This window comes from Podarcis cretensis (assembly GCF_951804945.1).
Source record: "Podarcis cretensis genome assembly, chromosome: 9".
Taxonomy (NCBI): Eukaryota; Metazoa; Chordata; class Lepidosauria; order Squamata; family Lacertidae; genus Podarcis; species Podarcis cretensis.
The window spans coordinates 2,921,769-2,945,861 of record NC_137178.1 but is presented as its reverse complement, the minus strand read 5'-3'; the positions used below and the strand labels follow the sequence as shown (position 1 = coordinate 2,945,861).

The 24,093-nt window shown below is 46.3% G+C and overlaps 1 protein-coding gene across 1 annotated transcript; it reads right to left on the bottom strand.

Annotated features, from left to right (window-relative positions):
• Positions 1-1,998: 1,998 nt before the first annotated feature.
• On the bottom strand, positions 1,999-23,612 carry LOC307224344 (uncharacterized protein). Its single transcript, XM_079991177.1, has 7 exons — positions 23,373-23,612; positions 17,956-18,186; positions 10,733-10,840; positions 8,604-8,690; positions 4,400-4,560; positions 2,932-3,035; positions 1,999-2,286 (listed from the first exon to the last, which is right to left on the bottom strand). The coding sequence occupies exons 2-7, from the start codon at positions 18,182-18,184 to the stop codon at positions 2,121-2,123; spliced, it is 855 nt and encodes a 284-aa protein (XP_079847303.1). The 5' UTR covers positions 18,185-18,186; positions 23,373-23,612; the 3' UTR covers positions 1,999-2,120.
• Positions 23,613-24,093: the final 481 nt, after the last annotated feature.

The window sequence follows — 24,093 nt, the reverse complement described above, 5'->3', positions numbered from 1 at the left end:
ATTCTGATTACTGAAACCAATTTATTGCCAAGTGTTGGCTTGAGCAGAGAAATGGGCCAGGTTTAGATAGATGCATTTTCCAAAGATGTTTTCATTTGCTCTCATGGCTAGCTGTTCAAACTGTTTTAAACTGGCCCCATCGCTTTATGGTTCCTCTGTTTTTAGATGTCACGCAGGTGCTTTAGAAAAGACATTCATCCAAGACAAGATGTGGGAAAGGGGAGGCCTCTCTTAAGAAGGGGCTTTGCTACCTGAATATAAGCACTTACAAATAATATATTGGGTTGTAGTCCACTAAGTCCTACTCAGAGTAGATACATTGAAATGAATGAAACTGCCAGTCATGTCCATTAACTTCAATGCACCTAATCTGAATAGGACTAGCATTGTTTTAAATCCTCTGCTCAATTAACTCAGACAACCTTCTCGTCTAATCTGACGGTTGCGTTCAAAGTGGCTTGCAGCCCAAATATCCATGCCTGACCCTTTCTTACCACGTGTGCCTGAGTTAGAGAAGCCACCATCGGAAGAGAGTATCCACGTTTTGCCGTTCTGCACCTGAAGGGCAAACACTTCTTTCCCTGGTACATCTCTGCATGAACAACAGCAGCTGTTAAAAATGTTCCCAAGGCAGTGCTTGGGAACTTCATGCTACAATGGCTAGGATGCTGTAACTTGGTCCCTTTCCCCCCTGGGAAAATGACTGGCAGATGCGATGGAGCAAATTAAAATTCCCCTTTTCTGACCACATAAAATCCTCTAAAATAGAGCTCCTGTACACTCTGTCCAGGATGGGGATTTCCTTCCTTTAGGACAAGTATGAGTGACCTGTGACCCTCCAGATGTTGGAGGGCTACAACTCACAGCAGCCCCAGCCAGCATGGGCAACGGTCAGAGATGGTGGCAGCTTCCATGAAGGTTTTGAAGCAGAGGTTGGGTGGCCATCAGTCACAGATTCTTTACCTGTGATTCCTGTGTTGCAAGGATTTGGACTAAATGACACTTAGGGTCCCTTCCAACTCTACAATTCTATGATTCTGCGATTCTGTGCAGTGCAGCAACATCTGGAAAGCCACAAGTTCCCACCCATGTATTAGAGCTCTGCCAAAGGCAGAGAGTTCGTCTGCACTTCCACTTGTCCAGTGCATGAACGTTTTTGCTTCCGATTCCTTTCCTACAGCCTTGCAGGGATTGTTTGAAAAAGAAGGGGAAGGGACCATAGCTCAGTGGTGAAGCACATGATGTTGCAAAAGCAATCAAATCTGGAAGCTTGGGAGCAGATTTCTGTTTCTTAAAGTGGTGGGAGACCTTAGGCCCAGGGACCAGATGTGGCCCTCAAGCCTTCTCTACCTGGCCCTTGGAATCCTCTATTCTCCTACTTTGTATCCCCAGTTTTTCATTGGCTGGAATGTGCAACAATTTCTGTGCATGTGCCCAGAAGGAAGGGGCACAGAGGGTCAACAGAACCCACTGAACCTTGCCTCCAATGCTGCCAGATGCCCACGCACAAGGCTTGGAGGATTCCTGGAGCCCGCATACCAGCTTAGCCCTGGCCACCCATACAGAGAGGAACCTGGCGGGCCAACGCAACCCTTGGCAGGCAAATCCCACCCCCTCTGATGATGGCTAGGCAGACATTCAGTGAGAGGGCTAGGGATGCGGTGGGCAGAGCAGGACGGGGGATCCCTGCATGGGGGCACCTGGTCATAGCCCCTAAAATTATTCACCCAGGGCTGTGGTCCCCCTGCCCCAACCACACTATGCCCCTGACCCAGGCTACGTCTGGAGGGAGCAAACTCAACACATCTGCTGAATGTTGCCCTTCTCCAGAGCTCTGCCTTGCCAACAGAGTAGACCCAACCAGCCTTCCTGGGGAGGAAAATTGCAACCCTTCCTCAACACCCATCACTCAGGGCACAGATATCCACAATCAGCTGATAATAGCACACACACTCCGATCTCTCTTGGCGTCAGGCAACCGAAGGAATGGTCCTTGAATGAGATAGACTTTTCTTGTTCGCTCTTGTTCATTCTGTGGCTGAGCAGACTTCCCATGAAGTGAAATGAAAGACGTTCCATCTTCACTCCAGTGTGGCTCCAGGCAACGGGTTTGTCAAATTTTACACTTCTCCCGTATCTAGGCTCTCCTTACAAACCCAACTGTGAAGTTCGTGGCAGTTACACTCGCTCCAGTTTTTTTCTCTAGATGAAGGAATAATGGAAGCACAATCTTCCTCTGAGTCTCTATAGTTCTCCCAGCTGTTGGGATTGCCAGCAGACCAGTACCTGGGGGTGCAGGAGGGCTTGTATTATAAAATCAGAAAAAAGAGGCTGAGCCTAACAAAGCTAGGGTTGCTATATGTCCAGATTTTCCTGGACACGTCCTCTTTTTCATGGTTAATTTTTTTTGTCCAGGTGGATTTTTAAAATTTTGCATCCCCCCCCCCAAAAAAAGTTCAGCCAAAGCATTGCAACTGGCAACCCAACTGAGCGCCAGGCGTGGCTTCCACGAACTGACCAATCAGATCTGGAACAGGACAGGTGGGTACCACCCCCCCAACATAAATCCTGTCTATGCCCATGCTGTGGCAGACAAGTGTACATTTCTTGTACACCTGATCTTCGTGTTATGTCCACTCGCTGTGGAGGAGCCATGTAGACTTTGAAGGAGACAGTAAAATGGTGCTCCTAGGGAGGTAATGCTCAGATCTCCCATCCACAACCCTCCCCAGCAAGGAAAACTCTCTTTTGTGTCAATGAGGTCCTACAAATTCTTAAGGTAACTTCTCTCTTGCTGGGGCCTGAGCACTTAGGACCAGCACCCCAAATGAAGGGGACCCAAAGTTCTGCTACAGAGTTTGCAAGAAATGGTGCAGTTGTCTCAGACATGCAGAAGCATCACCTCCTGGGGTATGGTTTTCGTAGACTCACTGTGTTATTAATCTGGAGCCATCTGTCCACTCCCAGTTGCCTTCCTCACTTTCATCTGTAAGGCCAATCCAGGCAGGAGTGGTAAGTTGAGAAGTGATGTAGGTCTGCAGAAAGAGGGAAGTGGAATTCAGCATCATGGCAATAAAGAGATACGAGCATTCCTGGGCTTCCATATGTCCTTTGCTCCATGATGTCTTTCATAATCCTTGACAAGTAAACCCACATTATGTGCTAAGCAATTAAATGGGCTCCATGACCTTCATGAACAATTCACACCACTTGCACATCCATCACCAAATCTCAGAATTGCCAAAAAATTAGGGAGAATGTAGGGTAGGCAAACTAAGGCCCAGGGGATGGATCCGGTCCAATCACCTTCTGCCAATCCCGCCAACGGACAGTCCAGGAATCAGCCTGTTTTTACATGAGTGGAATGTGTCCTTTTATTTAAAATGCATCTCTAGGATATTGGTGGGGCCTGCCTGGTGTTTTTACATGAGTAGAATGTGTGCTTTTATTTAAAATGCATCTCTGGGTTATTTGTGGGGCATAGGAATTTGTTCATTATTTTTTTTCAAAATAGAGTCCGGCCCCCCACAAGGTCTGAGGGACAGTGGATCAGCCCCCTGCTGAAAAAGTTTGCTGACCCCTGTTCTAGGGTGCCCAAGCAATGAAGCCCCACCATCCCCTGCTGAGATTCACCATCACTTAATGTGCACAGTGGCGTAGCGTGGGGGTGCAGAGGGGGCCGGCTGCACCGGGCGCAACATCTGGGGGGGGGCGCTCGCACTCGAGTGCTAAAATCCACGGGTTAGGGGGCGCAAATTACTTGCCTTGCTCCAGGTGCTGACAACCCACGCTATGCCACTACATGTGCAAATGGGATCGTGCTCAAAGTCACATTTTTTTGTGGTGACACATTTCAGGACAGGATCTCTGGCAGACCAGGGTTTGTGGTGTGTGGAGAGGAAGAAGTTACAGCAGTATTTGCAAGAGGTCCTGAAGTATTTGAATGTGACAGTTAAAAGACAGTCAGAAAAATACAGGCATTGGAGAAGATGCTAATAAACCCCAAACAGCAAGAGAGAAAGAAGAACAATATATATATATTGTTCAGTATACATGAGGTATAACAGTATCCCTGAAGAAGCATCACCACCCGCATCATTCAGTCTGGGCACTGAGGTCCTCCTCTGAGAATCTTCTGGCGGTTCCCTCCCTGTGATAAGTGAAGCTACAGGGAACCAGGAACCAGGCAGAGGGCCTTCTTGGTGGTGGTGCCCGCCCTGTGGAACGCCCTCCCATCAGATGTCAAGGAAATAAACAACTATCTGACTTATAGAAGACATCTGAAAGCAGCCCTGTTAAGGGAAGTTTTTAATGTTTGGTATTTCATTGTTTTTAATATTCTGTTGGGAGCTGCCCAGAGTGGCAGGGGAATAAATTATTATTATTATTATTATATAACCTGTTCTTCATCAGTCAGGATGGAGGCCAAATGGGCATCTCTGGACATGCAGAAGTTCTCGGCATCATACCAGGTCTTTTTCCCTTTTGAAACGTAGTAGAGATTCTTTCCAAAAAGCTTCCAGCCACCAGAAGACTTTGCTCCTTTCTTAAAGAGGTTTTCTAGGAGGAATTAATGCAAAGACTTTAACATACCCGGCACTGTGTTGCCGGACAGTTCTGGGATTTGGGGAAGAGCCGCCCTCTCAGCCTGGCTTACCTCAAAACATTTTGCTTGGGGAATGGACTCGGTTGACCCAACACATGCTTTGAGCTTTTAAAGGTAAAGGTAAAGGTACCCCTGCCCGTACGGGCCAGTCTTGACAGACTCTGGGGTTGTGCGCCCATCTCACTTAAGAGGCCAGGGGCCAGCGCTGTCCGGAGACACTTCCGGGTCACGTGGCCAGCGTGACATCGCTGCTCTGGCGAGCCAGAGCCGCACACGGAAACGCCGTTTACCTTCCCGCCAGTAAGCGGTCCCTATTTATCTACTTGCACCCGAGGGTGCTTTCGAACTGCTAGGTTGGCAGGCGCTGGGACCGAACGACGGGAGCGCACCCCGCCGCAGGGATTCGAACCGCCGACCTTTCGATCGGTAAGCCCTAGGCGCTGAGGCTTTTACCCACAGCGCCACCGGAGGAAGGAAATGACCCCCAAGACAATAATCATTGTCTCAAAATGTTTCCATTGGAAAGGTTCAGATGGGAAGATTTTGAGCAAACTTGGGGGGCACTTATAATCATTGTCTATGAGGCTGGTGATGGTCATAACCCAGGATATGGATTCAGAATCCTCAGCCATAGAAGACTCTATCCCAGAAAGAGTTTAAAGACTGGTGGAAACACATTCCCTAGAGCTCTTGTGTTGGGGAATTGCTGAAGAACCCTCTCCTGCGGCAGCAGTGATAAGAACACGGGCCCCATGGTTCCTTCATCACCTTGTAGTAATGAAATAAAGAGAACCATACCATATAAGGTTTTGACCTACTGAGCATGCTTGGACTGTGGTCAGACTATGCTCAGTAACTGGAATGAAATACTATACAGTCATACCTCGGCTTACAGAAGCTTCAGGTTGCGTTTTTTCGGGTTACAAACCTGCCGAAACCCAGAAGTACCGGAATAGGTTATTTCCGGGTTTCAGTGGTCGTGCATGTGCAGAAGCACTAAATTTTGCTTTGCACATGTGCAGAATCACCGAATCACAACCCATGCGTGCGCAAACGTGGCGCTGCAGGTTGCAAATGCTGCAAGTTGCAAATGTGCATCCCGCACGGATCACGTTCGCAACCCGAGCGTCCACTGTACTGAGGTGAAATCTAATCCTGCAATAAAAGTCTAGCAGACCATGGGGAAGCTCCTTTGTTTAAAATGGTAGTCAGCACGCATGCTCACACTGTTTGTAATTTGGACTGCTCATAGGGAGACAGCTGGAGTGAGGGAAACTATTGGATAGGAAATTTAAACTTAATGGAATGTGTGGAATTTGTGCCAAATGTATAAAACTGTTTGGAACGCTTTGTCCGGGGCCAGTTAATTTGGGGAAACATCCCTGCTGGTCCTTTCTGCACAGAAATAAAATACAAATATGACTCCTTCGCCACCCACTGACTCATGTGATTTTTGGTATATCAACAAGACAGGGCAAGCTTTGATTGCAACGACCTGACCCAGTTCAGATTACTGAACACCACGGCCTGCTCACTGGAAGCTTCTAGAATCCCATGTCTATCATCACGCTGTTTTCAGAGAAGGCACACTCCCAATTTCAGCTGCTTGGCACTGACCAGGAGCCTTGCCTTTCAAGGAACAACCAGAAGCCCATTTTAAGTTTCTGGTGTTGTGTATGACATCAGCTGTGAGCCAGGTGGAAGTTGTTTGTAGAAAATGACCTCATTGGGACCCATATCAGCCCTTATCAATGAAGACCTTTTTTATTTCAGCAGGCATCTTACTGATTTTAAAGCTAATTTTAACTATTTTTACCTCTATCGTATCAATATTATAACCTTTTTGTAGCCTGCTTAGAGACTACAGTGGATGCTTTAGTTGAGATTCCTCGTGATCCCTTCCAACTCTACAGTTCTAAGCAGTATATATATTGTTGAAATAAACAGGGCTTTGGGTCAGAGGTTCCCTGCTACTGGTTTAGAGAATTTATGTCAAACCAAAACCTTGAATATTAAATAGACTCTAAAAGAGTTACCCTGGCTGCTTGAGCTATATGATCTTTGGTGGCTAAATGTGAGACTAGCTGTAACCTTTGAACCACCTTGAAGGACATCCCATAGCTGTCAACTTACAGATTTGAAAATAAGGGACCAGCAGCCTTGAAAATAAGGGATCAACAGCCAAAATAAGGGATTTTCCAGGCACAGGTACGTTCAACTTCTGAGCCCCTCCGAGCCAAAGGCAGAAAGCCCAGCCAGCAGCCAAACGAAGCCTCAAGCGGTGGTTCCCACAGCGCAGCAACCCGGCAAAGGGGATGCAGCAAGGAAAACCACCGTCACTTCTCCGCTGGGAAGCACTGAGCAAAGGCGAGTCCCCAGGCAACGCGGCCGATTTGATCAGCACAAGGCATGCAAGCTCCATCCCCCAGTCGTTCTTAGACTCCTTATGGGGTGAGCAATGCAGCCAAGCAACACAGTTGGAGCCTCCCTCCTCCCTGGCCGGCAGGGAGGGAGGGAGGGAGAGGAGCTGCTTCCTTTGAAACCCGGGAAATTTAAGGGACATTATCAATCCGGGACAGCAGCGGGACACAGCGCTGGGATAAGGGAGTTTCCCGCCAAATAAGGGACGGTTGACAGCTATGGGACAGCCCCACATTGAACACATTGAAAAAGTCTGTCCTGGAGGTTATTAGAGGGTGAACCATCCCCATCCTGGAACAACCAGACTCCACACAACTGAAGACATCTGAGCTTCTGGTAACAAGCTGGATTCTAATAGTATCCCAAGACTACAGACCTAATCCTTCCCAGGGGTGGAGGGGCATACATTCAGAACAGGCTGCCTACTCAATTCCCAGATTGAGGAACTATCATTCCATAGCACCTTCATCTTGCCAAAATTCAGCCTCCATTTAATGGTCGCTATCCATCTAGCCCATCATTGTCTTCAAACACTAATCAAGCTCATGTGCTTCTCCACCTGACTCAGATGACAAGGATAAATAGAGCTGGGTATCATCAGCACACCAGTAACACCATGACCCTAATCCCCTAAAGACCTCACCCAACAACCTCAAGATGTTAAGCACTGTTGTTTTCTGCTAGCTAACACATGAGTGTTTAACCTTAGATCAGGTGACAAAGGTATTTGGCTGAAAATCTCCATTTTGAAAGGGAGTTACCTTTAGTCTTCATTTCCAGATCTCTGAGGAAGTAAAAGGTAAAGGTAAAGGTACCCCTGCCCGTACGGGCCAGTCTTGACAGACTCTGGGGTTGTGCGCCCATCTCACTTAAGAGGCCAGGGGCCAGCGCTGTCCGGAGACACTTCCGGGTCACGTGGCCAGCGTGACATCGCTGCTCTGGCCAGAGCCAGAGCCAGAGCCGCACACGGAAACGCCGTTTACCTTCCCGCTGGTAAGCGGTCCCTATTTATCTACTTGCACCCGGAGGTGCTTTCGAACTGCTAGGTTGGCAGGCGCTGGGACCGAGCAGCGGGAGCGCACCCCGCCGCAGGGATTCGAACCGCCGACCTTTCGATCGGCAAGCCCTAGGCGCTGAGGCTTTAACCCACAGCGCCACCTGCGTCCCATGCAGGAAGTAGGGATGTTTAAATGTCTCTGCAGGAAAACAACACCAGGCGAAATGGAGGCCACAAGGAGAGAGACCTTTTTAAAAATAGTTCTGTTTGGAATTATATTTTATTTCTAAGATGCTTGGTCTGTGCTTCACAGCACAAGATATTGTATTGAATTATGTGGGTGTATCTTTGATGCTTTTGATCTGTTTTGAAGAAAGTTCTTCAAGTAAAGTTTTTGACTAATATCTAATGGGTCTGGGCAAAAAAGAGTCAGTTTTTATGCATCCAGTCACTTCAAACTGCACCCTGTTAATATCTGCAACATAACCCACAGTATCACAATTCAACTCATCTAAGTTTGCTCGCCTGTATATTCCCAAAATGTGCCACGGCAGCATATTGAGGGTTGAAGGCACTTACGGTACTTTACTTTCCGCTCGTTGTAGAGGTGTTCGGCATCTGCTATGTGCTGTGGCAGGTTTGTGACTTCTTCAGCTACCTTCATGGCTGAAAGCATCCCCAAACTTAGATGAGGGTTTCTTTTCTCCCACCCAACACTTCCATTTATTTAAATAACTGTCTCCCACCTTCCTATCTCACCCAAGGAAACAAACAAATCAAGTGTAAAAACTCCCCCAAAGCTAAAACAGTTGATAGCTTAAAGAACATTAGCAAAAACCCAAAATAGCCTCCAAAATCAAAATAAGGATCCCCAGAGTGGATGGGTCAACCTAACCAGATGGGCGAGGTACAAATATAAAATTGTTTGTTTTGGTGGTGGTTGCTGTTTTTAAGGTGAACAAATAAGTTATTCAGCTGTTCTGAAGTCATAGACCAATCAGAATCATGTGTCAGAAGATGATACTTTAGATATTCACCTTACTCCTTATTAAGATCATTAGACAAAGACTAGGAAATATGATCGTGTGATTCCTACCCCCAAATATGAACAGAGTTTGCACTGATTTCACCTTGCTGTCTAAATATTACAGATACAATTTCTCTACCTAGACTATATCTGCATCTGCCCTGTTTCCATCCACAACATACAGAAAGCTGAAGGAAAAGATGGTTACCAGGGGGTTGGACTTGATGGCCCTTGTGGTCTCTTCCAACTCTATGATTCTATGATTCTATGGTTATCCTAAAGAAGATAGTTCACTGCATCCACCAATAATAAGGACTAAGGACTACAATCCTGAAGCAGAGCCAAAGCACAAGAAGGAAGGAGCCGGTATACAGATGTAGAGCTCATCCACACATCCATGTGAGTCGTGCCTAGAAAACACTGCTCTGAGTGTTTTTTCCCCTTGGGTCCAAGAAATTTTGCCTTTGGCCCACCGCTTTCCCCCAAGAAACCCTCTCTAGTGCTAAATCGGTACAAACTGTGCAATTGGTGCAATCTGGAGGACCAGATTGATGTTTGCTCTGATTCAGTGGCAAACAGCCAGTTTCCCTTGGGGGGAAATGGCGAGGCAAGTGGAATTGTGGGTGAGCCCTCATTCAAAAGATCAGTATGAAGTAAGCAGCACATAAGTGGCACACAAAACACTACCAAGCCATTCCACATTCTAAATCTTAAATTAACAATCCAAAAATTGAGAGAACAAGGTACAAGATCTACTACAGAAGCCATAAATAGAAAACTCATTCAAATTGTGTCCAAAAGGAAGATTCAGTCTTTAAAGTTCCTTTAGCCACGCTCCTGTAGATATCAACAAAGGTACGTTTGATCAAACGAAGCGTCAGCGATGTTACGCACGAGAGTTAGAGAGGGTGCCGGCGTTTGTCATCTGTATCGCCCATGAAGAGCCTTGGGCTTCTTCAGTAAATTCTCTCTCATGGTTTTGATATATTTATAAACATTCAAGTCCATACGTTACATTCCTTCTTGGCTTAAGCTGCAAAATTTAGTTTCTTTCTTCAGGAAATTCTCCCTCAAGATTTTGGTGTATTTACATACATTCAACTTCATATGCTAAGTTCTTTCTTGACTTAAGCATTTATTCATTTGCTAAGCCAATGTGTGTAAATGTATGTCTATAAATATATCAAAACCGTGAGAGAGAATTTACTGACGAAGCCCAAGACTCTTCATGGGCAAAACAGGTGACGAACGCCGGAATTTGAAGACTGAATTTTCCTTTTGGATACAATTTGAATGAGTTTTCTGTTTGTGGCTTCTGTAGTAGATCTTGTACCTCGTTCTCTCAATTTTTGGATTATTAATATCAGATTTAGAACGTAGAATGGTTTGGTAGTGTTTTGTGTGCTGCTTAAGTGCTGCTTACTTCATACTGGTCTTACTACGAGAATTGGCAGCATAGGTTCATTTCTTCAGTACTCATTCAAAAGATGGCTTCCATATTTCCTATTGATGGAAGGTGAGATCCTAAGCTTCTTTTAAGTTTGTACTGGATGTCTTGTGGCATAGTTCCCACACAGCCAGGTCAAGAAGTTCAGTGTTCTTTCTAGGTTCTCTCTTGTTCTCTACCTTCTGTTGGGGCTTTGGGGGGCCAGAAACAAATGATTATTGTCCTTCCACTTACGATTTTCAGTCATGAGTTCGTTATTTCTTAGCCCCGTTGCCATTGCGGTCCTCAGTTTGTCCATTGGCTGATCAAGTGGGCTCTCCTTTTCTTTATTCATCTTATAAACTAAAGGCATTGAAACAAATACAGGTAATTTTAATGAGAAGCTGTTAAAAGCTTACACCTAAATAACCTTTCCCCATCTCCCTGCATGCACACGTCCCCATAAACGTGTGAAGATACCTTCTTCAGAGTTTGCTTCACTATGCGAAGGGCTGCCTAAGAGAGGTTACAGGGAACCAGGCAGAGGGCCTTCTTGGTGGTGGCACCTGCCCTGTGGGACGCCCTCCCATCGAGGAAATAAACAACTATCTGACTTTTAGAAAACATCTGAACGCAGCCCTGTTTAGGGAAGTTTTAAATGTTTGATGTTTATTGTGTTTTTAATATTCTGCTGGGAGCTGCCCAGAGTGGCTGGGGAAACCCAGCCAGATGGGCAGGATATAAATAATACATTATTATTGTTATTGTTATTGTTATTGTTATTGTTATTGTTATTGTTATTGTTATTGTTATTGTTATTGTTATTGTTATTGTTACATAGGGAGAAAGGTCTCAAACAGGGATCTTTACCCAATATCCTTTTAAACAGACCTTTTAATTAAATAATTAAATAGAATTTATATACTACGTGATTGTAACAAAACACTTTCGTGGTTTGCAATAAATGTTAAGACGATCAATGAAAACAGTTCAAAACAAGTAAATTAAAACATTTTTTAAAAAAATTAAAATCAGCAGTAAGCCAAAAAGAAATCAAGACACATCAGCATCTACATTTGCCTAAACAAAAAATGTTGTAAGTGGGCAGCAAAAAGGATACAGCAAAGGAGCTTGCCTGGTACCAATGGGCAGGGAATTCCAAAGTGCAGGTGCTGCCACACTAAAATAGTGATTTCTTACAAGTGTGGAAAGAGTATTGTTTAGCATAAGATTACCAGATTTTTCCCCCCCAATGAATCTGGGGACCTTTTAAATAAAGAAATACATACATACATACATACATACATACATACATGTTACATGTTCGGGATGTTGATGCTGCAGCGATGGCAGTGGCAGAGAGAAGGGAGGCTTCACACTGCCTTTCAGAGCATCCCCATCACAACTCCTACTCACGTGCAAGCAGGAGTGGGCAGGGATCTCTCAGGCAGCGCGATGCCTCCCTTCCCATCAGAGCAGCTCCAATCCCATTCCTACTTGCCTAACTGAGAGATCCCCACCCCGCTCCTGCTTGCACGCGAGTAGGAGTTGGGAGGCTGCTCCGATAGGCAGCCTGAAGCCTCCCTTCGCAGCTTAGTTGCTGGGGTCAGGGAAGGTGGAGGCAGCCCGGAAGCTGCATCTGAGAGCCCCTCCACCACCATCAGATGGGGACTTCCGAGTAGCTCCTGAAGCCAGCCAGAGCCAACTGCTCCGGGCTGCTGAGACTGCCGCTGCTGCGTTTCCCGGGGATGTTAGATGAAATCCGGGGACATTCCGGGGATGGAATTTGTCCGGGGACTTATTCACAAATCTGGGGACTGTCCACAGGAAACGGAAACGTCTCATAACCCTAGTTTAGCACCTGTGAAGTGTGAGTTCTGCCATTCAAAGCAGCAGAGTTGGCATATATTGGGTAAGATAATAATAATAATAATAATAATAATAATAATAATAATAATATTTATACCCTACCCTCCCTGGCCAGAGCCAGGCTCAGGGCAGCTAACACCAACAAAATCACAATAAAAACATAATAGGGAAGGGGGAAAGAAACAATTTAAAATACGGGTTAAAATACAATTTAAAATGCAGCCTCATTTTAATAGTAGCCCATAGTTCAAAACCATAAGGGGAGGGAAACATAAGGGTCAGACTGAGTCCAAACCAAAGGCCAGGCGGAACAGCCCTGTCTTGCAGGCCCTGCGGAAAGATGTCAAGTCCCGCAGGGCCCTAGTCTCTTCTGCCAGAGCATTCCACCACATCGGGGCCAGTGCTGAAAAGGCCCTGGCCCTAGTTGAGACCAGTCTAACCACCTTGCAACTTTGGACCTCCAAAGTGTTGTCATTTGTGGACCTTAAGGTCCTCCGCAGGACATACCAAGAGAGGCGGTCCCGTAGGTACGTGGGTCCTAGGCCGCATATCCCACCAGTAAACCCATCCCAAGCTGTTAAACAACTACCTGACATTCAGAAGACATCTTAAGGCAGCCCTGTTCAGGGAAGTTTTTAACGTGTGATATTTTACTGTATTTTTGCTTTCTATGGAAGCCGCCCAGAGTGGCTGGGGAGGCCCAGCCAGATGGGCGGGGTATAAATAATAAATTATTGTTGTTGTTTAGTCGTTTAGTCGTGTCCGACTCTTCGTGACCCCATGGACCAGAGAATGCCAGGCACTCCTGTCCTCCACTGCCCCCCGCAGCTTGGTCAGAATAAATTATTATTATTATTATTATTAAGGGCTTTTCATACCATAAGGAAAACTTTGCACTTGGCGGGTGAAACTAGGCTTCTTTCACATGGATCAAAGACCCAGTTTAGTACACAGAGAGAGAGAGTCTGGGAGCCTCAATGGCACCCATCTGAAGGCTTCACCCAGGGCAAAATACCTGCCTAGCCCCTCACCCCTATAGCTACATCTCTGCACCTGTCATGGTAACAACACAGCAAACAGTGCAAATCTCTGAGCAGAGGTGTTACATGCCAACAGGACTCACTCCTATCCGCAAGTGCCGCTACAGTGTTCCGAACTCACTGCAGTTTCCGGATCAAGCACAAGGGAAGCCCCTACCTGCAGGCAGCTTTACCTGCAGCAATTGCATGTTGATTGCCCTCTTAGAAGACAAAGTCCAGCAACTGGAGGAACGTGTAGCTACGCTCCAAAGAATTAGAGAGCTGGAGCTCTTCTTGGAAGCAACAGAGAACACCGTCTCCACCAAGGAGCAGACAGGGGACACCCCTGAGAAGGAGGCTAGTTCACCAACACAGGAGCCAGATATATGGAGAAACGTGACTCAAAGAAGTAGGAGGCCCAGGGTTCGCTCTGATTGTTTAGAATTACACAATCGCTTTGAGGTCCTCTCCCCTAGCATGGAAGACGAAGAGCAGACTCCATTTGAGGATCTCTCCCTCGTTACAGTCGATCAGGTATATGAAGACGAGCAGCAAAGTCAGGGAATGTGCAGGCGACCTTGGAACGGACAACTCACGGAAGAACCCCGACCAAACCTAAGAGGAGGCGTGTAGTGGTGATAGGGGATTCCCTACTGAGGGAAACAGAAGCAGTGATCTGTGGGCCTGACAAGATGTCTCGGGAAGTGTGCTGTCTCCCCGGGGCTAAGATCCAAGATGTAACTGAACGACTGCAAGGAATCATAAAACCCACTGACAAATACCCCTTCCTCTTGGTTCATGTGGGAACCAATGACACTGCAAGCAATAGCCTCCAGAAGATCAAAAGAGACTATGAGGCTCTGGGCAGGAAATTGAAGCAATTAAATGCACAAATTGTCATCTCATCTGTCCTCCCAGTTGAACGACGTGGCCCAGGGAGAGAGGGAAAAATAGTGGAAGTGAACAGCTGGCTTCGCAAATGGTGTAAACAGGAACGGTTTGGATTCTTAGATCACGGACTGCAGTTTCTTGAAGATGGACTTCTGGCAAGCGATGGGCTGCACCTCACAACGGTTGGGAGGAATGTTTTTGCCAAAAATCTCAGAAACCTCATCAGGAGGGCTTTAAACTGACTAATGTGGGGGAGGGAGACAGTCTCCTGAAGGTAGGAGTCTATCAATTGATGAAGATGATCATCCAAATGTCATAGACCAAATGGAGCAAACAGCACGCAGACCTAGTGGTGGGAGGAAAAAATCCTTAAATAAGAGACACGGGGGAATGATTAATGGACTTCAATGTCTGTACACTAATGCGCAAAGCATGGGAAATAAACAAGATGAGCTTGAGCTCTTGGTACAGCAAACTAAATATGACATAATAGGCATCACTGAAACCTGATGGGATAAGTCCCACGACTGGAATGTAATAATGGAGGGATACAATCTATTTCAGAGAAACAGACCAGACAAGAAAGGAGGAGGAGTGGTGTTATATGTCAGGGATGTGTATACCTGTGAAGAGATCCAAGATTTAGAACCTCAAAGCCAAAGTGAGAGCATTTGGGTCAAAATTAAGGGAGAGAAGAATAACAGAGACCTCATTGTGGGAATTTACTATAGATCCCCAAGCCAAACGGAGGACATAGATGATGCCTTCCTGGAACAGATGGCCAAGCATGCAAAAGGAAGGGAGATAGTAGTAATGGGGGACTTCAATTACCCGGATATTTGTTGGATGTCAAACTCAGCCAAGAGCATAAGGTCAAACAGATTCCTCACTGGCCTTGCAGACAACTTCGTTGTCCAGAAAGTGGGAGAAGCAACAAGAGGAACAGCCATTTTAGATCTGGTCCTAACCAATGCTGATGACCTGGTTAGTGGGGTAGAAGTGGAAGGATCATTAGGCGCGAGTGATCATGCTCTTCTGAAGTTTACTATACAGCGGAAAGGAGCAGCCAAGCATACTAGGACTCAATTTCTTGACTTTAAGAAAGCCAACTTCATAAAACTTAGGGAAGTGCTGGGTGAGATCCCATGGACAGTAATACTAAAAGGAAAGGGAGTTCATGATGGCTGGGAGTTTGTTAAGAGGGAGATAGTAAAAGCACAACTTCAGGCAATACCAATGAGACGGAAACATGGAAGGTGCCTAAAGAAGCCAGGGTGGCTATCTAAATAACTTTTAACTGAGCTAAGATTTAAAAAGGATGTGTACAAAAAATGGAAAAGGGGGGGAACCACCAAAGAGGAATTCAAACAAATAGCCAGCACGTGTAGACACAAAGTCAGAAAAGCTAAAGCACAGAATGAACTCAGGCTTGCTAGAGAGGTTAAAAGCAACAAAAAAGGCTTTTATGGGTATGTTCGTAGCAAAAGGAAGAACAAAGAAACCGTGGGGTCACTCAGAGGAGAAGATGGTGAAATGCAAACAGGGGACACAGAAAGGGCTGAACTCCTCAATGCCTTCTTTGCCTCAGTCTTCTCCGATAAAGAAAACAATGCCCGACCTGAAGAATTTGGAGCAAATGATTCAGCAGAGGAAACACAGCCTAAGGAGATAATACAAGAATACTTGGCTAGTTTAGATGTATTCAAGTCTCCAGGGCCAGATGAACTGCATCCAAGAGTATTAAAAGAACTGGCAGATGTGATCTCAGAACCACTGGCAGTCATCTTTGAGAATTCCTGGAGAACAGGTGAAGTCCCGGCAGACTGGAGGAGGGCAAATGTTGTCCCTATTTTCAAAAAGGGGGAAAGAGAGGACCCAAATAATTATCACCCAGTGAGTCTGACATCAATACCAGGGAAGATTCTGGAGCAGATCATTAAGCAAACAGTCTGTGAGCACCTAGAAAGGAATACTGTGATCACCAATAGTCAGCATGGATTTCTGAAAAATAAGTCATGTCAGACTAACCTGATCTCATTTTTTGACAGAATTACAAGCCTGGTAGATGAAGGGAACGCAGTGGATGTAGCCTACCTTGATTTCAGCAAGGCATTCGACAAGGTGCCCCATGATATTCTTGTAAAGAAGCTGGTAAAATGCGGTCTTGACTATGCAACCACTCAGTGGATTTGTAACTGGCTGACTGACCGAACCCAAAGGGTCTCATCAATGGTTCCTCTTCATCCTGGAGAAGAGTGACTAGTGGGGTGCCACAGGGTTCTGTCTTGGGCCCGGTCTTATTCAACATCTCTATCAACGACTTGGATGATGGACTCAAGGGCATCCTGATCAAATTTGCAGATGACACCAAACTGGGAGGGGTGGCTAACACCCCAGATGACAGGATCACACTTCAAAACGACCTTGACAGATTAGAGAACTGGGCCAAAACAAACAAGATGAACTTTAACAGGGAGAAATGTAATGTATTGCACTTGGGCAAAAAAAATGAGAGGCACAAATACAAGATGGGTGACACCTGGCTTGAGAGTAGTACATGTGAAAAGGATCTAGGAGTCTTGGTTGACCACAAACTTGACATGAGCCAACAGTGTGATGCGGCAGCTAAAAAAGCCAATGCAATTCTGGGCTGCATCAATAGGAGTATAGCATCTAGATCAAGGGAAGTAATAGTGCCACTGTATTCTGCTCTGGTCAGACCTCACCTGGAGTACTGTGTCCAGTTCTGGGCACCACAGTTCAAGAAGGACACTGACAAACTGGAACGTGTCCAGAGGAGGGCAACCAAAATGGTCAAAGGCCTGGAAACGATGCCTTATGAGGAACGGCTAAGGGAGCTGGGCATGTTTAGCCTGGAGAAGAGGAGGTTAAGGGGTGATATGATAGCCATGTTCAAATATATAAAAGGATGTCATATAGAGGAGGGAGAAAGGTTGTTTTCTGCTGCTCCAGAGAAGCGGACACGGAGCAATGGCTCCAAACTACAAGAAAAAAGATTCCACCTAAACATTAGGAAGAACTTCCTGACAGTAAGAGCTGTTCGACAGTGGAATTTGCTGCTAAGGAGTGTGGTGGAGTCTCCTTCTTTGGAGGTCTTTAAGCAGAGGCTTGACAACCATATGTCAGGAGTGCTCTGATGGTGTTTCCTGCTTGGCAGGGGATTGGACTCGATGGCCCTTGTGGTCTCTTCCAACCTATGATTCTATGATTCTAAGATAGATTGCATTGTAGCAATCCAACCTTGGTCACCAATGCCTGAACTGTTGTGCTCAGACTCTCCTGGTCACACAGAGCTCCTCCACACGAGGTTGGGATCAATATGTGCTTGATCAGCTGCATGGTTTACGGAGGGCATCGCTGACGTGCGCAACGTCAGCCAGGAAGAAAGTGCGGCGCCCGCTTGCTAACAGACTGTTATGGCCTAGGAATCGGATTCAGAGGCTGAACCTGAGGAATCCCAGCCTGCACAGGAGTCCCCGCCTCCAGGGCCGGCTGAGCTTTGGACCTCGCTTCGTCCCTGACGGACAGCCTCCTTACCCTCGACCTAGGACCAGACTTAGACCACGCCGCACGGTAACCCCCCCGGGACCAGCACACACACCAATATACAGCACAAGGTAAAGTCAACAAGAACACAGGCAGTGCAGATTGGTCAAGAGGTGATTTGAGTGAACTTACAGAGGAAAGCCGTGGTGACCAAGACACAAAAGCAGATGAAGGCGAAAATCCCGAGAAATATCCATCCAACCTTGAGAGGAATTCGCCAGCGTGGTTTCGGTTTGGTCGGAGGAGCAGCACCAGGTTTCCCTTTGGCCGCCGCTGCCGCTGCTGCTGCTGCTCCTGCTGGTGGCGCTGCTCCTGCTGCTGGTGGTGTTGGTGCCGCCGCCGCCGCCGGCTTGGGGGCCATGGCTCAAATGACAAGAAGAAACACCCATGAAGACAATGGCTCAAAGGACAAGTTCACCATCAGGCATATAACATTGAATTCAATTTATTATGTCGGTCACAGACCAGTTCCAGCCCACATACAATATCAAGGAAGTCATAAAACAGAATAGGGATACATTTGAATTTGCAATTAGGTATAACAGGTACACTACAGATGTAGCAACAGTTAAAAAATATATAAATTAAAACTTAGTCACTAACATATCACCTAAAATTATCATTTAAGGCCTTAATCATTATGATAGCACAGCTTGTTCCCTAAGTTTTATGGCAAACACACAGAATTTGGCTACCCTTAACTTGATCTTAACGTGATGATGCGGGTGGTGCTGTGGGTTAAACCACAGAGCCTAGGACTTGCTGATCAGCAGGTCAGCAGTTCGAATCCCCGCGACAGGGTGAGTTCCTGTTGCTCGGTCCCTGCTCCTGCCAACCTAGCAGTTCAAAAGCAAGTCAAAGTGCAAGTAGATAAATAGGTACCTCTCCAGCAGAAAGGTAAACGGCATTTCCGTGCGCTGCTCTGGTTCACCAGAAGCGGCTTAGTCATGCTGGCCACATGACCCGGAAGCTGTACACCGGCTCCCTCGGCCAATAAAGCGAGATGAACGCCGCAACCCCAGAGTCGGCCACGACTGGACCTAATGGTCAGGGGTCCCTTTACATTTACCTTTTAACGTGATCTCAGGATCCTTGTCCTCTACCAGGGATTTTAGACACTGAAGTTCGGATTCATCTGGAGATTTTTGCATAGCAAGGGTAATAAATACCAAGCGTATATCCCCATAGAAACGGCAGCGTAACAAGGCATGAGAGACAGTTTCTACCTCCATCAAGCCGCAGGGGGAGGCTCGTTCCAAGGCCTCTAACAGCCCATTGCACTGTTATTCGTGGCTGATGCAGCGTCTAATTCTGGGGATTTGGCCAGCAAAGAGGGAGATTCAAAGAGGTGGGGTGGAATCTTAGGAGGAAACTCAGAAGTTTGTAAAAATTACACATGGCATGTAGATAGTAGGCAGAGAAATGTTCTTCCTCTCCCCTAACACTAGAACCAATGGGCATCCAATGAAGCTGAGTGTCAGAAGATTCGGGAGAAACAATAGGACTGTGGAACTCCCTGCCACAGGAGGCAGCAACGGCCACCAACTTGGACGGCTTTAAAAGAAGGGTTAATCCAATTCACGGAGGAGAGGGCTACCGACAGCTACTGGCCACAATGGCTACGCTCCACCTCCACAGTTTGAGGCAGCAGTGTTTCTGAATAGCAGCTGATTGAATCCAGAGGAGGGGAGAGGGCTTTTGCGCTCATGTCATGCTCCTTGGTTTGCCAGGGCACCTGGCTGGCCCCTGTGAGAACAGGACGCTGGACTAGATGGGCCCTTGGCCTGATCCTGCAGGCTCTTCTTATGGTCTGATCAGCAGACACCCTCAGAAGGTGGTGGACTCTCCTTCCTTGGAGGTTTTTGAGCAGAGGTTGGGTGTCCGTCACAGATGCTTTATATGAGATTCCTGCAGTGCAGGGGGTTGGACTAGATGACCCTTGTGGTCCCTTCCAGCTCTACAATTCTATGGTTCTATTACATTCAGGTGATCAGAAAGCTGAGAAAGAGCAGCTGCTAATAGCTTTTAACCATAGAATCACAGAATCATAGAATCATAGAGTTGGAAGAGACCACAAGGGCCATCGAGTCCAACCCCCTGCCAAGCAGGAAACACCATCAGAGCACTCCTGACATGTGGTTGTCAAGCCTCTGCTTAAAGACCTCCAAAGAAGGAGACTCCACCACACTCCTTGGCAGCAAATTCCACTGTCAAACAGCTCTTACTGTCAGGAAGTTCTTCCTAATGTTTAGGTGGAATCTTCTTTCTTGTAGTTTGGAACAATTGCTCCGTGTCCGCTTCTCTGGAGCAGCAGAAAACAACCTTTCTCCCTCCTCTATGTGACATCCTTTTATATATTTGAACATGGCTATCATATCACCCCTTAACCTCCTCTTCTCCAGGCTAACCATTTTTTTTAAGCTCTCAGATAAAATTGTTCATTATGGAAAGAAAAGAAGGAAGTAATTTAAGCTCCATCAACAGGAGGCTAATAATAATAATAATAATAATAATAATAATAATAATAATAATAATAATTTATTATTTATACCCTGCCCATCCGGCTGGGTTTCCCCAGCCACTCTGGGTGGCTTCCAACAGAATATTAAAATACAATAACCTATTAAACATTAAAGCTTTCCTAAACAGGGCAGAGACATCAGCTTTCCAACAAAGGTTCATATACTTAAAGCAATGGTTTTCCCAGTAGTGATGTATGGAAGTGAGAGCTGGACCATAAAGAAGGCTGATCACCGAAGAATGGATGCTTTTGAATTATGGTGCTGGAGGAGACTCTTGAGAGTCCCATGGACTGCAAGAAGATAAAACCTCTCTATTCTGAAGGAAATCAGCCCTGAGTGCTCACTGGAAGGACAGATCCTGAAGCTGAGGCTCCAAGACTTTGGCCACCTCATGAGAAGAGAAGACTCCCTGGAAAAGACCCTGATGTTGGGAAAGATGGAGGGCCCAAGGAGAAGGGGATGACAGAGGACGAGATGGTGGGACAAGTGTTCTGGAAGCTACCAGCATGAGTTTGACCAAACTGTGGGAGGCAGTGGAAGACAGGAGTGCCTGGCGTGCTCTGGTCCAGGGGGTCATGAAGACAACTAAACAACAACAAAACAGGGCTGCCTTCAGATGTCTTCTGAAAGTTTGTAGGTTGTTTTTCTCTTTGACATCTGATGGGAGGGCATTCCACAGGGTGGGTGCCACCACCAAGAAGCCCCCCCTGCCTGGTTCCCTGCAACTTGGCTTCTCGCAGTGAGGGAACCGCCAGAAGGATCTCAGCGCTGGACCTCAGTGTCCGGGTAGAATGATGGGGGTGGAGATGCTCCTTCAGGTATCCCGGACCAAGGTTGTTTAGGGCTTTGAAGGTCAGCACCAACACTTTGAATTGGTGGCTAAGGTTACCGAGGGCCTTCTGGCGGTTCCCTCATTGCGAGAAGTGAGATTACCGGGAACCAGACAGAGGGCCTTCTTGGTTGTGGCGCCCGCCCTGTGGAACGCCCTCCCATCAGATGTCAAGGAAATAAGCAGCTATCTTCTCTTTAAAAGACATCTGAAGGCAGCCCTGTTTAGGAAAGTTTTTAATATTTAACACTGTATTGTTTTTAACACTTGAGTGGAAGCCGCCCAGAGTGGCTGGGGAGACTCAGCCAGATGGGTGGGGTATAAATAAATTATTATTATTATTATTATTATTATTATTATTATTATTATTATTAACTATTCAGGAATTACCCGTGTGTATCTACCCAACACTGAATACCCTCCTGCAACACAAGGGCCTAAGAAGAGGCTACTGGATCAGACCAATGACCCAACTAGCACAGCATCCTTTTCTCACGGGGGCCAATCAGATGCCCTGGGTAACCTGCAAGCAGGATTCGAACGCAAGAGCAGGACTCTCCCCTCCTGCGGTTTCCAGCCACTGTCATTCAGAAGCATTGCTGTCTCTGACTAGCATAGTCATCCTGGCTAGTAGCCATCAGCGCTAGCCCTCCTCCTCCATGAATTTTGCTAATTCTCTTTTGAGACCATCAAGGTTGCTGGCTATCACTGGCCCCTTTAGGAATGAGTACCATAGCTTAATAATAATAATAATAATAATAATAATGAAAAAAAAAAAATTTTATTTACAGTGGTGCCCCGCAAGACGAACGCCTCGGAAGACGAAAACCTCGCTAGACGAAGGAGTTTTTCGTTTTCTTAGCCGCTTCGCAAGACGCATCTCCCTATGGGCTTGCTTCGCAAAACGGAGCTTGCCCTGCAAGCTCCGCGGATAGCGGGGAAGCGCAGCACGTCCTCCCCGCTGTCCCCGGACCTCTTTTGAAGCAAGGGGCGGCGGGGAGAAGATCGCTTCTCCCCGTTGCCAGCCCCGCAATCTCCGGGGACAGAGGGGAAGCAATCTTCTCCCCGCCGCCCCTTGCTTTAAACAGGTCCGGGGACAGAGGGGAAGGCGCGCGCCTTCCCCTCTGTCCCCGGACAGTCTCCATAGGAACGCATTGATTGATTTTCAATGCATTCCCATGGGAAACCGTGCTTCGCAAGACGAAAAACTCACAAGAAGAAAAAACTTGCGGAACGAATTAATTTCGTCTTGCGAGGCACCACTGTATATCCCGCCCTCCCCAGCCGAAGCCGGGCTCAGGGCGGCTAACAACAATAAAATAGTGCATCATTCTAAAAACATTTCATTATAAAAATTAATTAAAATCATCCTTTTTTTTTTTTACTGGCAGTTCAAATAAGTTGATATGCTGATCTCAATCAGTGAACATATTCATGCTAAAATCTGATATTTTCAAGACACTTATGGACTCCATGACTAGATGAAAACCAGGGCAAATTATGACAGTGAAACTGTATATAATATAAAAATAACCTTTTGCTTACAATTTACAAAATGTATTACAATCTTCATCTCTGCTATCCTGTAATTGTGGATGTGCCCCCAACTTTTTTTTTTAATGAAAACTATTTACTAAAACATTAGGGCAAATAATTTACAAGGTACACAAAAAAATTAGGTCATGCAGAGATTTCTTACACCTTCTGTTAATACTTTATGATTGCAGCTTTATCAAATTATATACCTGCTTGCCCTGTACATATACAAAATAAAGTGTACATGGTAATCAAACGTTAACAAAAGTCCATAAGCTCAATTTGTCAAAAGTTTCACCTACACACTGTGTGAAGTTTTAACTACACACTGTGTGAAGAGCTTTGCCTCTTCAGGGATTCTGGTGCTGCGTTCAAGGCCCAATAAGCAGTGGGAACCACCAGCGGGTGGCCACCAAACAACAGGCAGTTGCACCTGCGATTCGTGGCTGGCGCTGCATCAAATTAAGGCAAGTCTGTTGTGATGCAAAGGAGGGAAAGGTTAGGAGGAAACTCAGAATTATCTGGAGGAGGTGGGAAAGAAGGAACGGTCACCTAACAGATTTAAACTATCTTTTAAATTTTCAAATAAAAATATTCACTGTGAAAAGGGAACAGTTTAAGCTCCATTAATGGGAGGTTGAGGTTAAAAATTCAAGGATTACCTAAGAAGATCTTCCCAACATTGGATAATCTGCTGTAGTGTCGAGGCAACTACTGTACCTCCTGATTCTGGTTCACTTTAGGATTCCCTTCCAGATTATCTGTCAAGGATTTCCCTTGCTCTTCTTCGAGTCTGATTCTCTTGAACCCTACGCTATTTCTGCTCTATATTTCCCATGGATTCTTATGCCTCCCTCCCACGACCTTATACTGGCTTCCTTTGTCCTCCCAGGATGGTCCAAGCAGCAGCCCTGTGACACAAGCCGCTTGCTGATTGGCTGCCTGCCCTGCCCTGCCACCATGCACCATCACAAGCACACCTGTGGCTGAAAGGTAAGGCAGATTGTGATGGCACTGGGCCTGTGAGGCAGCAGTCTTTGGCATCCCAGGTCAATCCAAGTGGGGCAAGACCCTTGTGGCTAAAGAAAGGCCCTTCACTGGCTCTGTGAGCCTAGCTGTCTCCCACCTTCAGAATCTCCTAGAGGGAGCTTGTGACTCAGATAAAATTTGACCCAGCACTATTCCTAGAATGCCACTATTACTATCTGCCACTATGTGGTTTTATTTTCATACACTAAGCTATTTACGTGTGTGTGTGTGTGTGTGTGTGTGTGTGTGTGTGTGTGTGTGTGTTGAAAGAGGAATACTTTCAAAACTTTTAGGAATAATGGGAAGGCGCAGCCTGGGAGTCATTTTGGACTCACAGCTGTCCATGGAGGCGCA

What these genes read in the sequence shown, in the direction of transcription:
- LOC307224344 (XM_079991177.1), bottom strand. Translation starts at nt 18,184, where the DNA reads ATGGCCCCCAAGCCGGCGGCGGCGGCGGCACCAACACCACCAGCAGCA. An exon ending in GGTCACCACGGCTTTCCTCT is followed by an intron (nt 10,841 to 17,955) that starts GTAAGTTCACTC and finishes CAATGCCTTTAG; the next exon opens with TTTATAAGATGAATAAAGAA. An exon ending in GGCTCCAGATTAATAACACA is followed by an intron (nt 2,287 to 2,931) that starts GTGAGTCTACGA and finishes CTGCACCCCCAG; the next exon opens with GTACTGGTCTGCTGGCAATC.